The sequence below is a fragment of the Micrasema longulum genome, unplaced genomic scaffold (genome assembly GCF_059751315.1).
Source record: "Micrasema longulum isolate JH-2025_06_02 unplaced genomic scaffold, ASM5975131v1 h1tg002151l, whole genome shotgun sequence".
Lineage (NCBI taxonomy): Eukaryota > Metazoa > Arthropoda > Insecta > Trichoptera > Brachycentridae > Micrasema > Micrasema longulum.
In genome coordinates, this window is record NW_028279316.1 from 21,504 (window position 1) to 36,813 (window position 15,310).

The window sequence follows — 15,310 nt, forward strand, 5'->3', positions numbered from 1 at the left end:
CAACCTTCCACTCGATATGTTGCCATATGCACAAATATTACTGTGGCTGTTTCACCAAAAAATATACATTATTCAGGAACCACCTTTTGCGCATATAAACATGTCTAAATTATTATAGCTACTGTACAAATTACTTAATTTCGGAACGCCTTTCGGATGCAATTTTTCTATGTGTACATTTTACTTCATTGTTTATAGCAGTGCAAACAAGAATTTTTTTCTTTAACTTGTTTGACAGTCATTTTTATTCATACATCAGAATGTTGAGGGCAAAAGATTGAAAAATGTCGCATGAGTCTAAATTTTATCAAATGAATTTATTTTACACCACTTTAACCAGGTGCATGATAAATCATTACAAAAATATTTGAATTGTCTAAAATAATTAATTTCTTGAGTGAGAAAATGCATACGAATGAGTAAATTTTACTAAAAAACATATATGAAACATAAAGAATGTCTTTATATAAAAAAATATTATCCAGAAATGTTTAAAAAATAGTTTTAAAATATGAACGAAAACAAATATCAAACTTTATGTGGTGGCTGGGAATTTTAATGAAAAGGTATTTGAACATTGTTTTTCTGTCACTCTCTAGTAAATGCCTGTAGTAGATACTGTGCGAAAAAGACAACTGCACGTCGGACTGTAATCAGCATAATTGCCCAACAAAAATCGATGTTTCACTGTCCCGTTTTCCGCACCCCAAAACTGAATCGATTTGGCAGTTTTTTTTTTTAGAACTCTTTCTATCCATGGATACTCTTATCAAAATTAAATTTTCTGTGTCGGTACCTTTTTGCATTTTTCGAAGATAGTTATCATATTTGTATACCGTACATCCGAAGACGGCAGATACAACTGGGCACTTTTAAAGGGTTTTTTGATGGTCCTAGTTCCCATAGTAAACGATTCATTATAAAAACAAAACGATAGGTATACCCCAATGATATATATATCTATAGTGTGTAAAGAAATCATCACTCTAATGAAATTTAAAACAGGAGTTTATATATTTGATTTTTATAGGTGCGAGGGTTTACACGGTCACTGTTATCAATTATATAAATTCGTTTACCCTGAAGATGGCTCCTGCGATGGTAGTTGAAACGAAGGAACAAATCCAACACACACGGTATCACCCAAAAAATAAACATATTGATTTTTTTATCTTGAATTTTGGCAAATCGAGTTAGATTAGCAAGTTTAAAAAACATCACTGAACATCACTTTGAAATTTTCAAAATTAAAAAAAAATATTGAGGCCATGATCCATGGAATCTAAAAGGTAAATGAACTTATTGTGGATAAAAGACGACAGGCTGAAAAGTTGACAACAACATTGGTATAACTTGTGTATTCAAATACCAAAACTCCCGATACATATTATAATATATGGCTGGCTGTCAAGTCAACACTTTAACAAATATACGTAAATTGTACAAATTACAGTACGGCAGATTTCACCATTACAATAATATGTGTTACAACATTTATCGAATAAAAACATTGTGATGACAGTCTCTTGGTATAGAAATATAATTTATATAAATATCAATTTGTTTTACACATACAGTTTTTGCCAGTCAATATGGAAAACACCAAATACATTTATATGATTATACATTGTCTAAAGTCTACACACACTCTAAAAAATAATACCAACCTTCATATAATACTCATAATGGAGTCAAAACATGGAAAATAAAAAACTAATTTGCGATGGATATTTTTAACTACTTTTTTGTCAAAATATGTGAAAAAATATATGAAAAACAAAAATTAAACAGAAATTAAGTAAAGCCCTATGGGTGGCAAAAGGCAATCTGTTGTTTTTTAAACCATACAGGACAAATAATTCCGTCCGTCACGGCTTGCCGTGTGAAAGGAACAGATGAACCCCACATTTTAATATGACTATTTTTAAACTCTTGAGAGACATATTGTCTATGTAATTTCAATACCGCGGAACAACCATTTGTCAAAATGTTTAGGAGGGACAAAAAACCTTGTGATTTTGTAAAAAAAAAAATAAAACAAATTTAAATGCATTGTGCTATTGATTTCTATAAGAAAATATATTTTTACTATCGTATGGGTCTATACAAAGTTAATTATGGCAGTTAAACTGGCAGTTACGCATGGCGTATTCGCTGTATTCCCTTCCTGCAAATCGAGTACGTCTCATCCGCTGTATTGCATTTTGCGATATTCGCGGCATTGCTTGCTTCTTTAGTGGGGATGATTTATTCGCAATTTAATTTAATGCAAGCGGTCTCTTTCAACATTTGAATACGCCGATCGATCAATGTGGCTTGTCCCATTCAACTGAAAATGCCAAAAACCCTTTTTTTTTGGCCTATATGCAGTATTGAACTTACATAGATAATATCATTTTCTCATATGAAAGAGCATGAGATTTTAGCATGTTTTATGTAAAAATGACAGTTTTTGAAAAGTGACAGATATATATGTACAATCCTTTTGCCATCACAGTACTAATTGATTATTTATAATTAATTACGTTTCGTAAACAAATATATTTTTCAAAGTATATAAGTAAAACAATTTTTAATGATTTTCAAAATTAATGATTATGATTAAAAATTGATTTTCGTCATATGAAAATCTTGCATTTTTAAACTGGTTATCAGTTCATAACTACATACATACGTATATGTACATACTTGAATGATTGACAAAACTACACTCAAAGTTGACTTGGTTGTGTTAATGATTTTTCTATTACCACATTTTGATGAATATTATGGATTTCATGCCGTTTGATTTCAAAAGAAAAAAAAAGATTTTAGATGACATGACATGTACATATAAAGGTCAGTATTATAAGTTTAATGTATTTGATTACGGATACTTTACAGATGAATGAAGAAATATTTTAAAGAAATCATTTCATTTCATTATGACTGAATAATGATTAAATATAAAAAAAATTGTAAAATAATTAATTCGATGAGAGTGAGATGGATTCATGTATCACATTTCTATATTATTAAAAGTCTCATTGCTTGAATTCCTAGCTATACAAGTACGGAAGAACATTTAAACTGATAAATTCGGTAAATTGAAATTATGTATTACAAGACAAAAACTGTATCAAAATGGAAGTCAGAAAGAAAGTATGATTGATTTATTAAAGCACAGATTTAATTTAATTTAATCACATTATTTAATTTTATCAATAGATTAAATTGTAAAAAAAAGAACTGGGATGATTTAAAGTTGATACACCTACATTTGTAAAATAATAGTACGTACAAAATAGACAAATGGTAAGTATTTTTTTCACACAGTATGTACAGATATTGAAAATAAAGAGCGTCGGAAAATATAAGATCAATTACAATTCTCCGTGGTTTTCAAATGTATGTATGTATCTTGGTGGTAAAAAAAAGAGTCCCAGTGTTTTGAGAAAATCACTTTTTAGTCGAGCAGTTGACAAAAATACATTTTTACGTTCTAGTACCTACAATTATTTATTCAGTTAGATAAGTAAAGTCTGTGTCTTTATCACTATAATTCTGTGTACGCACATACAAACATTAAGAAAAAAAGGTAAAAAGGAAACTTCTTATGAGGTATTTATATGTTTTTGTTTGTTATGCCCGAGAAGTAGCTCATTATAAAAGTGAATAAATGTACGGAGAACTAAAATGTCAACTTATGTTTCCTCATTACATCTGAGATCTAGCTATTTCTGTGAGCATTTCAACAAATTCAACATTTGTCAATGAATAAATAAATATCCTGAAATGATTTTGATACGAGAAAAACTAACCACCGTGTAAAACACGAGTCCGGCGAATCAATTTAATTTAAAATATTGATTTGGATTTTTCCTTACGGCCATTGTATAGTATGACATTCTGAGTGAGTTAGAGGTTCCAATTCCAAATGATGACCTTGATAAAAATAAGGATAAAATTTCTCAGTGAACTTTTACTTTGTTTCATTTGGCCGATGAGTGCTTTCGCCATCTTCTTGTTTATTTAACATTAACATTTACAACTTTCATACAATTTTTTACGAGGTTTTTGAGAGATAAGATCAGGTAAGTATTTCATTTAGGGATTTGGCAAAGTAAATATAATATCGGGTTGTGGTCCCGTGGCTAGTGTCTCGGACTCACGGACCAAAGGTCCGTCGTTCGAATCCCACTCTCTACCCCAACTTGATTCCATTTTCTAATAGTGAGTTATTTACAACTCGTTGAGAATGGCCCTCAAAATTAAATATTTGGGTAAATCATAAGAACGCAAATATTTCTTTTTTTTAAAAAAAAAAAAAAAATTTTTGAATTGTTGTGTAATTTTAAAAAAATTGTTGGGTAACAGAACTTGGTATTATTACAACTATGTATTAGGTTTTAACATAAGTGTCAGCTTTTTTCCAAACCTAAAAATGACCATCGAAAGTAAAACACAATGGCGAAGGTTATATGCATCTACCAATTATTAATACATAGAAGCTCCCTGAGCCCTCAAAAATGATGACACTCAACTGATGCCTAATGCGTATTTAGTCGCTCTTCGACCGCCAGCCAGGTGTGACATTTAGAACCTAAACCAAAATGCTCGCTTGTGTCATGAAAGCGTCTCTCGGATAAAAATCTCTCGGATAAAGATTGTAAAACGAATTGTGTAACTTTTCATTGGTAAATATTTATTCACGAGTGAATTCATATTCAAATAATATTTTTTGTAAACGTCAAAGTACGCCTAGCGGCGCAATTGCGAAGCTCTTCTTACTTACAGGGATGCGCTGATAGGAATACATTTAGAAAATATAATAAATGTGAGTTAATATTATTTGGTGTTCCCAAAATACACTGAAAATAAATAAATGGGTCGAAATTATAAAGAATTTACAGAAAGAATCTGATTGGGATCAACCAAAAACAAATTATGGGTATACCAAAAATGGGTATCCTCCAATTTTTGGTAGTATATGCATGCTCGTTGAATGCAGCCCCGGTGTAAATAAATAAACTCAGTAACTATGGGTACGTTTTTGTGTCACTAAATTAAAAAATATTTTACTCTGTAGGCGCCTATGTATTAATGTCTAGGCATTCTAAAGAAAATCTTCTGCTCTACAAGATGTAATGTCGAGTGGAGGAAAGTTGGCATTTTCGACTTCCCTTCTGTTCGCGTTCAATCAAGGGAGTAAAGTGCAAAAACTGCTCGCGACATTTGCGCAGTCAACGGTGCTATGAATTACTGACTAATTTGTTGTAATATTTTTTTTATGTCCTCTTGTTCCCTTCATTTTGAAAAAAAAACAGGCACAACTTATTTTAACATCCAATAGTTTGCATATTTATATTGTCTGTCTTTAAATAAATGGCTCCCTGGGCTTGTATTCCAATGGGAAGTTAAAATTTATCTTAAATTATATCTACAAAGTAAATTTAAGTTTTCTTTGTGAAAAATAGAATATGTTTACAATTTTTTTTCAGGTTACCGGCGAAGATACTTTGAATTTTCATATAAATACACATGTTTTCTTACATAAATATCAATGTTACTTTATACCGTCTCGATACATACAAGTCAAGATAGCGTTTATAATCGAGGCCCTAATCATCTTATCTCTCTAAAATGTAAACAAAAGTATAAAAAGTGAAAATGTTGTACACAATTCACCAGACCCGAAGGACCTACTTAGGCGATAGAGCTCGTTGACCAAATTAACCTCAATAATAAATTCAAAAATCATTAACTATGGAATTTTATGAAGAAATATCTAGAACATGGATATGATTATAATGATCGCGAGGCTGTGTTCCAAGCAGAGAGACCTTGAGTGCGAATGGGGAGTGTGGTCCACAGTAGCCTAGTTGAGGAAACCCCTACACTGTGAAGCTCCACACAAGCAAGAGATCTTCTCATCTTCCAGCGGGAACTTGTAGTCATAGGTGATTTCTTCGTTGACGCCGATGGGCTGTTTCGAGTATATCACAATCTTCTTCTGCGACTCGATAGTGATTATCTTAGCGTAGCAATTTGGCTGAAAAAACACATTACAAAATTATTAATTTTTAGATTGATAGATGACAACAGAAATGGAAAATGAAAATTAGGAAAATAATTTGATTAAAAAATATATATATATATCGGGTTGCTAGTGTCGCGGACTCAAAGATCAGAGGTCGGAGGTTTGAGCCCTGCTCTTCCACACTTGATTCCAATTTCCTAATAGTGAGTTATTTACATCTTATTTATTTTACAGAAATAAACAGTCAACAATGATATAATAACATAAAAAAGAAACGGTTCAAAGACATACCAGCGAAGTTTCTAAATAAAAATCATACATATTAAATAGGGAAATATCACGTTTTTTTTACATTTTTAAAGTAATAAAGGTCTATGAAATACTGTCAAGCAAAAAAATTTAATTTTTTGCTAATTATTAGCGGCATAAAAAATTCTTTAAAATTTGTAATTTCAAATTCCCACAAAAACGGTGATTCCGTTGGCCACGCCCTTAATACGTCACGATTCATGTTTTTTAAAAATTTTATTTATTTATTTTTAATTGTTTATTTTCCATACACATATTATTTACAATGAGATATAATTACAAAAATGCATCTTAAAATTAAGCTATAACATGAATTGGAAAAAATGCCCACAAAGACTTCAGCGTCTGAGCGTGGGCCATTCCTTTTTTAATTATTAAAAAGTTAATAGCATATATATGTGGTATGACATGAACATGAAAAAAAAGAAAAGAAAAACTTAATTAACATATGCTGATATTACGAAAACATGATTTATTTGCAGAATGCATTTATTCTTAATTTTAATAAATTTAAAAAAAAATGTATCTATCTGTTCCTTCCATGCTGATCCAAGACCTCAAACCTACTTTAAAATGTACCAGTGAGTTGATGTTTTGTAGTTCCTTGTTTAGAAAATTGAAGGATCTTGGACCAACGTGTGAGGAGTGCCTCTATGTTTATTTGTTTGTGGCCATTGAAATTTGTGTAGAACAATTTCATGAATCTTGACGTCACAACAACCAAGGCCAAACACGACGCGTTTTTCTACTAACATATTTTTATTGAATTTCTTTTTTACATTTATGTATGAAAACATTTCTCTACAATATCCATCTTGATTTTGAAAATGCAATTAATTATTCTAAATCCATTTCATATATTTTTATCGGTAATCATAGCAAGTAATATTTCCCTATTGCGGTACAACAGTAAAATATTTAACATGTTACCAAACAATATTAAAAATACTGAGTTAAATACAGCAGTGAGACGTTTGCTCAAATTATGGTTATTAGAAAAAAGTTTTTTGTATTAGTGATAGTTTTTGATTTTTCATAATGTAATATGTAATTGTTTTTCAAGTAAAATTATTGTTAATGTAGGTTAAGTGTAAATAATCGATGTAATTTATAAGAACCTGCTGACGAGTTGTATGTATGCAACTCAGCAGGACTTTAATTTAAGACTATTTTGTAAATATTTTTGAAAAATAAATAAATAATATAAGAAATTATGAGTTGTTTAAAACTTGCTAAAAATGTTACGACAGAGATGAAGAACATTTTAGAGAAGGAAATATAGAAGTCTAGGCATCTAAAGTGCTAATGACCTATCATTGGCTGGTTTAAGTGGCCAACATTCACCAGTCTGCCCATATTTGCACATCTATATTCCTTCAATTCTTTCATCTGTTGAAAGATATTAACAGCTCCCCAGGGAGTTGAATCCAGTCCTTGTCTACAAAAATTTGGACAAACTCAAAATATTGATGTTAAAAATGGCCTTAAAATTGGAATATTTTAGTAAACGAGGAAATTCAATGGCATGTTACTTTTTTTTATTTGTCTATCAAACTAAGCCAAAAATATATATATGTGTCGTATTATCAATGTTATGATTTTTTTATGTTTTGTAATTTAATTATAATATGTTGGCACAACCATGAATAATTGACTAATTTGTTATAAAATAATGAAGGAGACATCACTGACTAATTTGTTGTAATATTTTTTTGATGTGTCTCTTCATGTGCATGAGAAGTAGTACGAATGTAGGGGAAATGAGGAAGAAAATCAAAGGTATGAAAAAAATAAGAAAATCCGTGATTTGAGTTTGACTTATTGATAAATAAAACCATGGTACTAACATTACAACTGTGATTGATGAATCGGGCAAGGTTGCCACACTTTGTCGCATCGATGATATTATCCAAGTCGATCCTGAACAGGTACGAGCTGCCGATACCCGTCGCCTCGTAGTGCATCTCCCGCAGGTCGGCTACGATCGGTCGCACCATCTGCCCCACATATTCGATGACCATTTCGTCAGCCGCGATAGGCTCCATGGCGAACAGGCCCCAGTCGTGGATGCCCGACTTGGCGAACTTGAGCTGCTTCTTCCGGAACTTGAGCTGGTTGAACTTCAGCAGGTCCGAGTCGGTGTCCGTACCGAAGGCCGTGAGGAGGCGGCGCTGATTGGAACGCGCTTCCCTGGACAGGCCCTGCATCTTGGCCGAGAGCAACTTGACGTTCTCCATGGGTTGAGGGTTGGACGGATTCTCCACGAGGGCGATGCTTCTCGCGTGGTGGTATTTGTACTTGGCCTTGATCTTGGAGTCCATTTTGTAGAAGCCTTCCGTCCTCGCGGAGCCCGTGTTGTGCACCTGGAAAATTGAAGATGTTAGCCCATCCCGAGAAGAACGTAACTTAACACGGAGGAAAGACTAAAGTTTCTAAAACAATTTACCCTGAAGATGGCTCCTGCGATGGTAGCCGAAACGTCGGAACGAATCCAACATACACGGGACCACCAAAAAAAGATACATATTGATAAAAGTGATTGTGAAAACTTACGCATCTATGTGTCCATTGTATTTCAATATTTTTTGTTTTTAGATTTATGAAACTTTTATGTAAATATTTTAGATTATGATTTAGAAAAAGAGTGTTAATAACGTTTGAATTATATCGGTACTAACTTGTAGTTCTTCCGCCTGGTACGCGTGCTTCCTGGATTTCTTCTTGGGCGGGCTGTAGTGGACGTCGGTCGGGCAGTGGTCCACCCAGTGGGTGTCGTTGAGCCAGTATCCCTCGCTGTCCTCGGAGAGCAGGATCTCGTAGGACTTCTTCAGCAGCAGGATGTCCTCCGCGTCGATGCCCTTAGTGAGGAACTCGTACATGACCTGCATCTCGGCCATCACGTCGCGAGCCTTAAACACGACCTTGTCCAGAGAGTCGATGGGTTTCTCCGCAGGAATGATGTACTTCTCTTCGTGAAGTCTAGTAAAAGAAATGAGAAGAGAACAGTCATATTATGTTCTGTCAAAAACAGTACAAATCTGGGCTGAAATAGATTTTTATGCTGGCAACACAATGAGGTATAAATATTTTTAATAACATAATACATTCATTTATTGAGTACAGAGACACAGTTTATAGTTACACGATCAGGAACGACCCGTGCCTGTTAACTTGCCCCGACTTACTAGAAAATCCATGTTGAGTTAAGGCACATTGGAAGTGCATAGTTAATGGCATCATAATTTATTTATTTATTTATTACGGTATCCGGTGTGCCGCGGTAAAAAGTCAAGGTTTTGTGAAGATAATAATAGAAAAATGGAAGGCATAATTCTAATATTTTAACGTCTTCGGACAAAATTGAAAGCTTTCGCGCTAAGTTGGTGTTATGGATCAGCCACGGTCAATGGTAGTAATGAAATGTTTCCAAATCTCATGGCTGCCGATTCAGAAAAGAAGTGCAGGCTTTGGTTGTGAAACAGTTGGAGCTATTTAGCAGAAAAAATGAAGTGTTATTTTCCTGTGTGACCTACAACCTGGACTGGGTACGAAATCCATTCTCAGATAACATTTTCCTTGGACACTTACCGATAAACGTACAGGACGAGTTCAGGAGTTAAAAACTAATCGGACATTAAAACTTCAATTTTCCAAAGTAGAGCTAGCACATTTTTGGCTGCATATAAAAAATGAGTATCCACTGCTTACAAAGCGTGCTGTTGCAATTCTATTACCATTTGCCACAACCTACTTATGCGAATTGGGATTTTCAACTCTCACTACTATTTTTTTATATATTTTATTATTTTATTTTATTTTAATATTTTTTATTTATTTTTTTATTTGTTTATTTTTTCATACATATATTATTTACGTAGAAATATAATTACAAAAATACACTTTAGAAAAATACATCTTAAAATTAAGCTATAACATGACTTGGAAAAAATGCCCACAAAGACCACAGCATCTGAGCGTGGGCCATTCCTTTTGTAATTATTAAAAAGTTTATCATCATCAGTGGGCGCTACAGCCCGTTGTGGGCCCTGGCCTCCTGCAGAGTTTGTCTCCATTCGTCCCTGCACCCCGCGGCTCTTCTCCAGTTAGTCAGGCCAATCGCTCTAATGTCACTTTCTACATTATCCAGCCACCTTAATTTTGGTATGCCTCTGCTTCGTCTGCCTTCCGGAGTGGTATAAATAATAATTTTTGGGGTGCGGTTATCATTCATTCTGTGCACATGGCTCAACCATTGTAATCTTCTTATTTTGATGAATTGTGCAATGTTGGGTTCGCCATGCAGTGCCTCTAATTCATGATTAAACTGTCTCCTCCACACTCCGTTTTGGTCGACGGCAAAAAGTTTATAGCACATATATATGGTATGACATGACCATGAAAAGAAAAAAAAATGCCTGAGGACAATCAATGAAGAGATGAGAGCTGATTTGGTAGGTGTACCTTTAACAGAAATAGTTTGCGGAACACTGTCCTATAGAATTGCCAAGAAAGGGGTTAATAAAACGCAGCACTAAATTAAGGGTTTTAATAAATAATTAACAATTGGTGGGTAATTGCTTTCCACGCCTTAATTTTTGATTAGACATGACAAAGTTCTTGTTTATGATAAGAAAATGCTTTAATTACACAACAACTATTTAAAACAAGCCGGGCATATCTTTAAATTTGTGAATACGATCCCCTCTTATACCGGGTTCTGCAGGTAGGTTCGTGTAGAGCTACCTTTTGCCAGTCAGTATGCTAAGTGTCATCGCTAGCGAAGGTTCCGTTTGGCTGGTGTGAATTTTTTTGTTTTAATTGATGACCAAGATCTGGACATCCTTTGTCAGCCCGGGAACTGACAAAATTGTGAATTGCGAAACCGATAAAAAGCATTCAGACGGTTTGTGAACCAGCTGACTAAAATGGAATGGACAAATAGTTTTGGCAATATATTCCAGTCTGAAACTGCCCTGCTGGAAAGTTTTTTTTGAGATAAGATCTATTTGTTTACTTCTAGTACCAATCGAGAAATAACAGAATGCAAAGCGTCTTTTAAAATTAATAGAAAAAAATATTGTTACGAATAAACATATAAATAACATAACCAAACTATTTTATTTGCAAAACCATCATTAAAATATAAGACGATAGAGCTTCCAGTTATAACCCACTAAATTGGCATTGGAATTCAATTGAAATATCTCGTCAGTCATAGTAATAAATTAGTATCTCATAAGTTTCTATCAAGTCCCCTCTCTTCCGCCGTTCTTCCGATGATGTAAGTCCTGGTGCTTTTAATCTGCAGAGCACATCTTTGGACATTATCCAGTAGCTCGATGTCTCGAGTAAAGAAGGAACTCCATACTTGGTATCCGTACCCCAGTAGAAGTCTTACAAAGGCCTTGTATATTTTGAGGAATATCTCTGGAAGAAAATTTCGTGCGAGTGGCAGTGTAGATAATAATGCGTAAGTTACTTGTTCTGTATCTGAAGCAGCGCCTTGCCGGCCCGCTCCCTCTTCTTGTCCTCGCGGCGGCGGCGGCTGTCATCGGCGCGGCGGCGCCGGTGCAGCGCCGCCTCAGCGCTGATGGTGTCGCGCGCCTGCGCCACGGACGCCTGCACGTCCGCCGCCGCCTCCGGGGGCGTCCCACCGCCCTGCACCGACGTGTACCCTGGACAAGATGAAAAAGTTCAGTGTTTTGTATATAACCACAAAAAATACCATTACACAAAAAAAACAGTATTCTAAAAACAGGTTTTTTTTTATTTTCGCATGTTATTATGACACCACTATGATTTTTTATTTTCATTCTGTGTCCAGGAGGATGAAGAACATAGTTCTGTGAGTGAAATAGAACCAGAACTCTGGAAGAATGTTTAAAAAGCTGTTTACACCAATACAATATTGTTTTGTCCCAGGACTCGACCATTGTCACGGAGATAGACGGGCAGAGTATCTCCTTGGAACAATAATTACCCCCCCATCGCGCGTGGTCGCATTGTAGTGATTTGCTCGACGCGTGCATGTCGCTGCCATGCGTTTTTTCTTCCAAAATTGGCAGCAGAAAAAAAACCCTTTCATTATTTAGTTTGTCCTTTAACAATTGCAATGCATCTTGTTATAAAATAAACAACATTTTTCGTCGCTCGTAATAAATGTATTCATTTTCGCAGTGCTCCGATGTGAACTGTGGCCGAATTTTCGTATTGTCCCGTGCGGTCGAGCTGGGAAAATACAATATTCTCCTATCTATTGCATTGTCCATGAACGATACTTTAGACACGATGGCTACTCTTGAGTAAAAATCTTGAAAAACAAAATCGAGTGAGGATAAGTCGGCCTCGTAGTGTAGAAGCAACTTTGGACACGTGTTGTGTCGTTCGCATTCTTTGCCAACTGTTTGGATCAAATTGCGACGTCCTGATGATAATGAAATTTAATGTTGAGATTAGAGTCACGTTTGACGCTTACCGTGGTCATGATGGAGATGGTTAGCTGTAGGTGATGCGGAGGAAGGCGGGGGAAGGCAGTAAGGGTGGTCCAAGGCCACTTGGGAAGCTTGTGACGCCGGACTGGACCCACCTTCCGAGGACTGACTGTTGCCACATACCTGGAGTCAGACATAAAAAAATATTTATTGTGTATGCAGATAATTGGTAGAGTTCCATATTAAAATTTGGTAATGTATCTATACTTTTATTGGATTTAATTCTACTTTTATTTTTTAAAATTATGTGTTGATTGGTGTGCTGATACAGTGCCCTATGCACCATTAGGTGCCGAAGGGGAATGATGAAATGATGAAACCCACGTTTTCTTTGTTTTCTGTCAGTTATGTTTTGCCGTTCAGATCAGTGTTTTAATCATTTTGTAATTTTAATGTTTCGGTGGTGATTAAAAAAATCACAAAACTTTGAAAATCATAGTGATAATATGATACATAAAAATACGTATATTTTTATTGTTTTGGCACAGTGAACTTTCATTTTCCATTGCAGAGTAAATTTACCTCCTTAACACCGTTGAGATCTGGCAGCACCGGCACACTGGAGCTGTCGGAGTTCTGCGGGAGCCGGTGGTCTACAGACTTATGCTTCTTCCTCCGCACGTCCAGGGTCTCTTCTTCGGAGGACACCGCCCGCTCTACTATATGCGCGGGTGGCTTCGTCTCACTGGGCGCTTCGCTTTTCAAGGATGGAAGGGTTTCACTAAAAAAATGGTTTAGAAATGAACACACATTATGTGCAAAGAAAGATTGAATAGGGCAGGGATAGGTAACCTTTTTATCTCAGCGTGTCAAAATTATGTTAAAACCTCCCTTGACTTACGTGCTGTGTCACATCTAGGAATATTAATCATTTTTGCAGCCCAAGTAAATAAAAGAGAAACGAAGTATGAGGGCTGTCCTAAAAGTACTCGACCTGATGTATAGATTGGGGTTGTTGTTTAAAAAAAAACTGTGGTGTAAAATATCAACATTAAAAAGAATAAGTTTGAAGACACGAAATTGTTTAGTATTTATTTGGCAGCCATCAATAGTGAACGCTCTCGATGAATTCGTAAACATGCAAAAAATTTCATACTTTCATTTGAAAGGTTTCGGTCCAACCATTATCAAAGCTAAGCTAGATTCTACTCTAAGGGAGTCTGCTCCTTCGTTTATAACAGAAAAATATTGGTTAACAGATTTTAAACGAGGCCATACGAGCTGCCAAGACCAACAACGCAGTGGTCGACTAAATGAGATGACCGTAGACTGAAAGGGCCGGAGCTAGCAGACATGGTAAGCATTTTAAAATTTGTTGTACATCACACAGTATTCAATGAAAATTTGGACATGAAAAGGTTGTGCGCGAGTTTTTTTTTATTTAAAGAACGGCGTTTCAAAATGGCAAAATCATATGATTTCCTTACTTTTTATCAAACTTCAGCCTTAACAGTATCACAGTGTGGGATGGGTGCGCGATCTTTGTTAAAATATATGTGGAAAAATAGGACGTGTTCTAATTTTTCTGAATTTGAACACAGATTTTACCCGATTTGTGTATTACACGACAAAATATTAATTGGGTCAAATCTTGCACAAGATCTTGTACCATTTTCTGATCTATATAATACGAGCTTACGATGATGAGATACATTGATATCAAGAATGTATATAATTTGAAAAAAAATATGTAAGAATTGAAAGTTACCTAATAGGGGAATCACTGGTAGACAGTTTGATGAGAGCTTTGATAGCCGAGTATTCTTCTTTGGGTTTATCTATTCCCTTCAGAACCTCGTTCTGGAGACTCGTCACCGGTTTTTCGCTTTCCTCCGTCTTTCTTTCATTCTCTTTCTTCCTTCCGTCCTTTCTTCTCGCCTTCTTGCCCGCGCTGCTTTCGCTGGGCGCGCTCGGCACATCCGGCTCCTTGGGTTGGCTGATGGCCGCCTTCTTTCTCTCTTCCTCTTGCGCCCGAGCCTCATCCTCCTTTCTCTTCCTCTCCTGCTCCTCCTGGAATTCTTTTTCTATTTGTTCCATATACTCCGTGTTTCTTCTTCGTTTTTCCTGGAGAAAGAACACATAATTTAAAAAAATTATTGGAATTGCACAATAAATAAGTACATATCGACGGTGAAAAGGAAAAAGTTCTCAAAAATCTCATACTCATTATTTGATTATGTAGGAATCACGCTAAAATAACAGGTAGTATATATGGATTTCTTTTATTAATTAAAAAAAAACTTGTTGTGTAGGAACTTTTGCATTTCTACCGTCGATATAAAAGTGCTAAACTTTGTAGTAAAACTTGCCAAAATTAATTTGTGATCTTCTAATCTGTACCTATGCAATTCATCCTTGTATTTGTATGCAATTTATTCATATATTTAAAAAAAAAGAATGACTCGCTAAGCCTCTATTCTAGAGGCTCGTCAGCAGGTGGGAAAGAGAGGATATGGAAGGGAGCTATGAAAAATACACCACAACACCCAGA

The 15,310-nt window shown here is 35.1% G+C and overlaps 1 protein-coding gene across 1 annotated transcript in view; it reads right to left on the reverse strand.

The window, feature by feature from the left end:
- Positions 1-5,289: 5,289 nt before the first annotated feature.
- LOC148272916 (histone-lysine N-methyltransferase SETD1-like) overlaps positions 5,290-15,310 on the reverse strand; it is a 32,516-nt gene continuing 22,495 nt past the window's right edge. The window contains exons 19-25 of the mRNA XM_088239401.1: positions 14,528-14,883; positions 13,342-13,540; positions 12,804-12,942; positions 11,808-12,003; positions 9,007-9,307; positions 8,176-8,691; positions 5,290-6,031 (exon numbers count right to left, since the gene is read on the reverse strand). Coding sequence (XP_088095527.1) covers positions 5,858-6,031; positions 8,176-8,691; positions 9,007-9,307; positions 11,808-12,003; positions 12,804-12,942; positions 13,342-13,540; positions 14,528-14,883 — 1,881 coding nt within the window. The 3' untranslated portion in view covers positions 5,290-5,857. The remainder of the gene's footprint in view (positions 6,032-8,175; positions 8,692-9,006; positions 9,308-11,807; positions 12,004-12,803; positions 12,943-13,341; positions 13,541-14,527; positions 14,884-15,310) is intronic.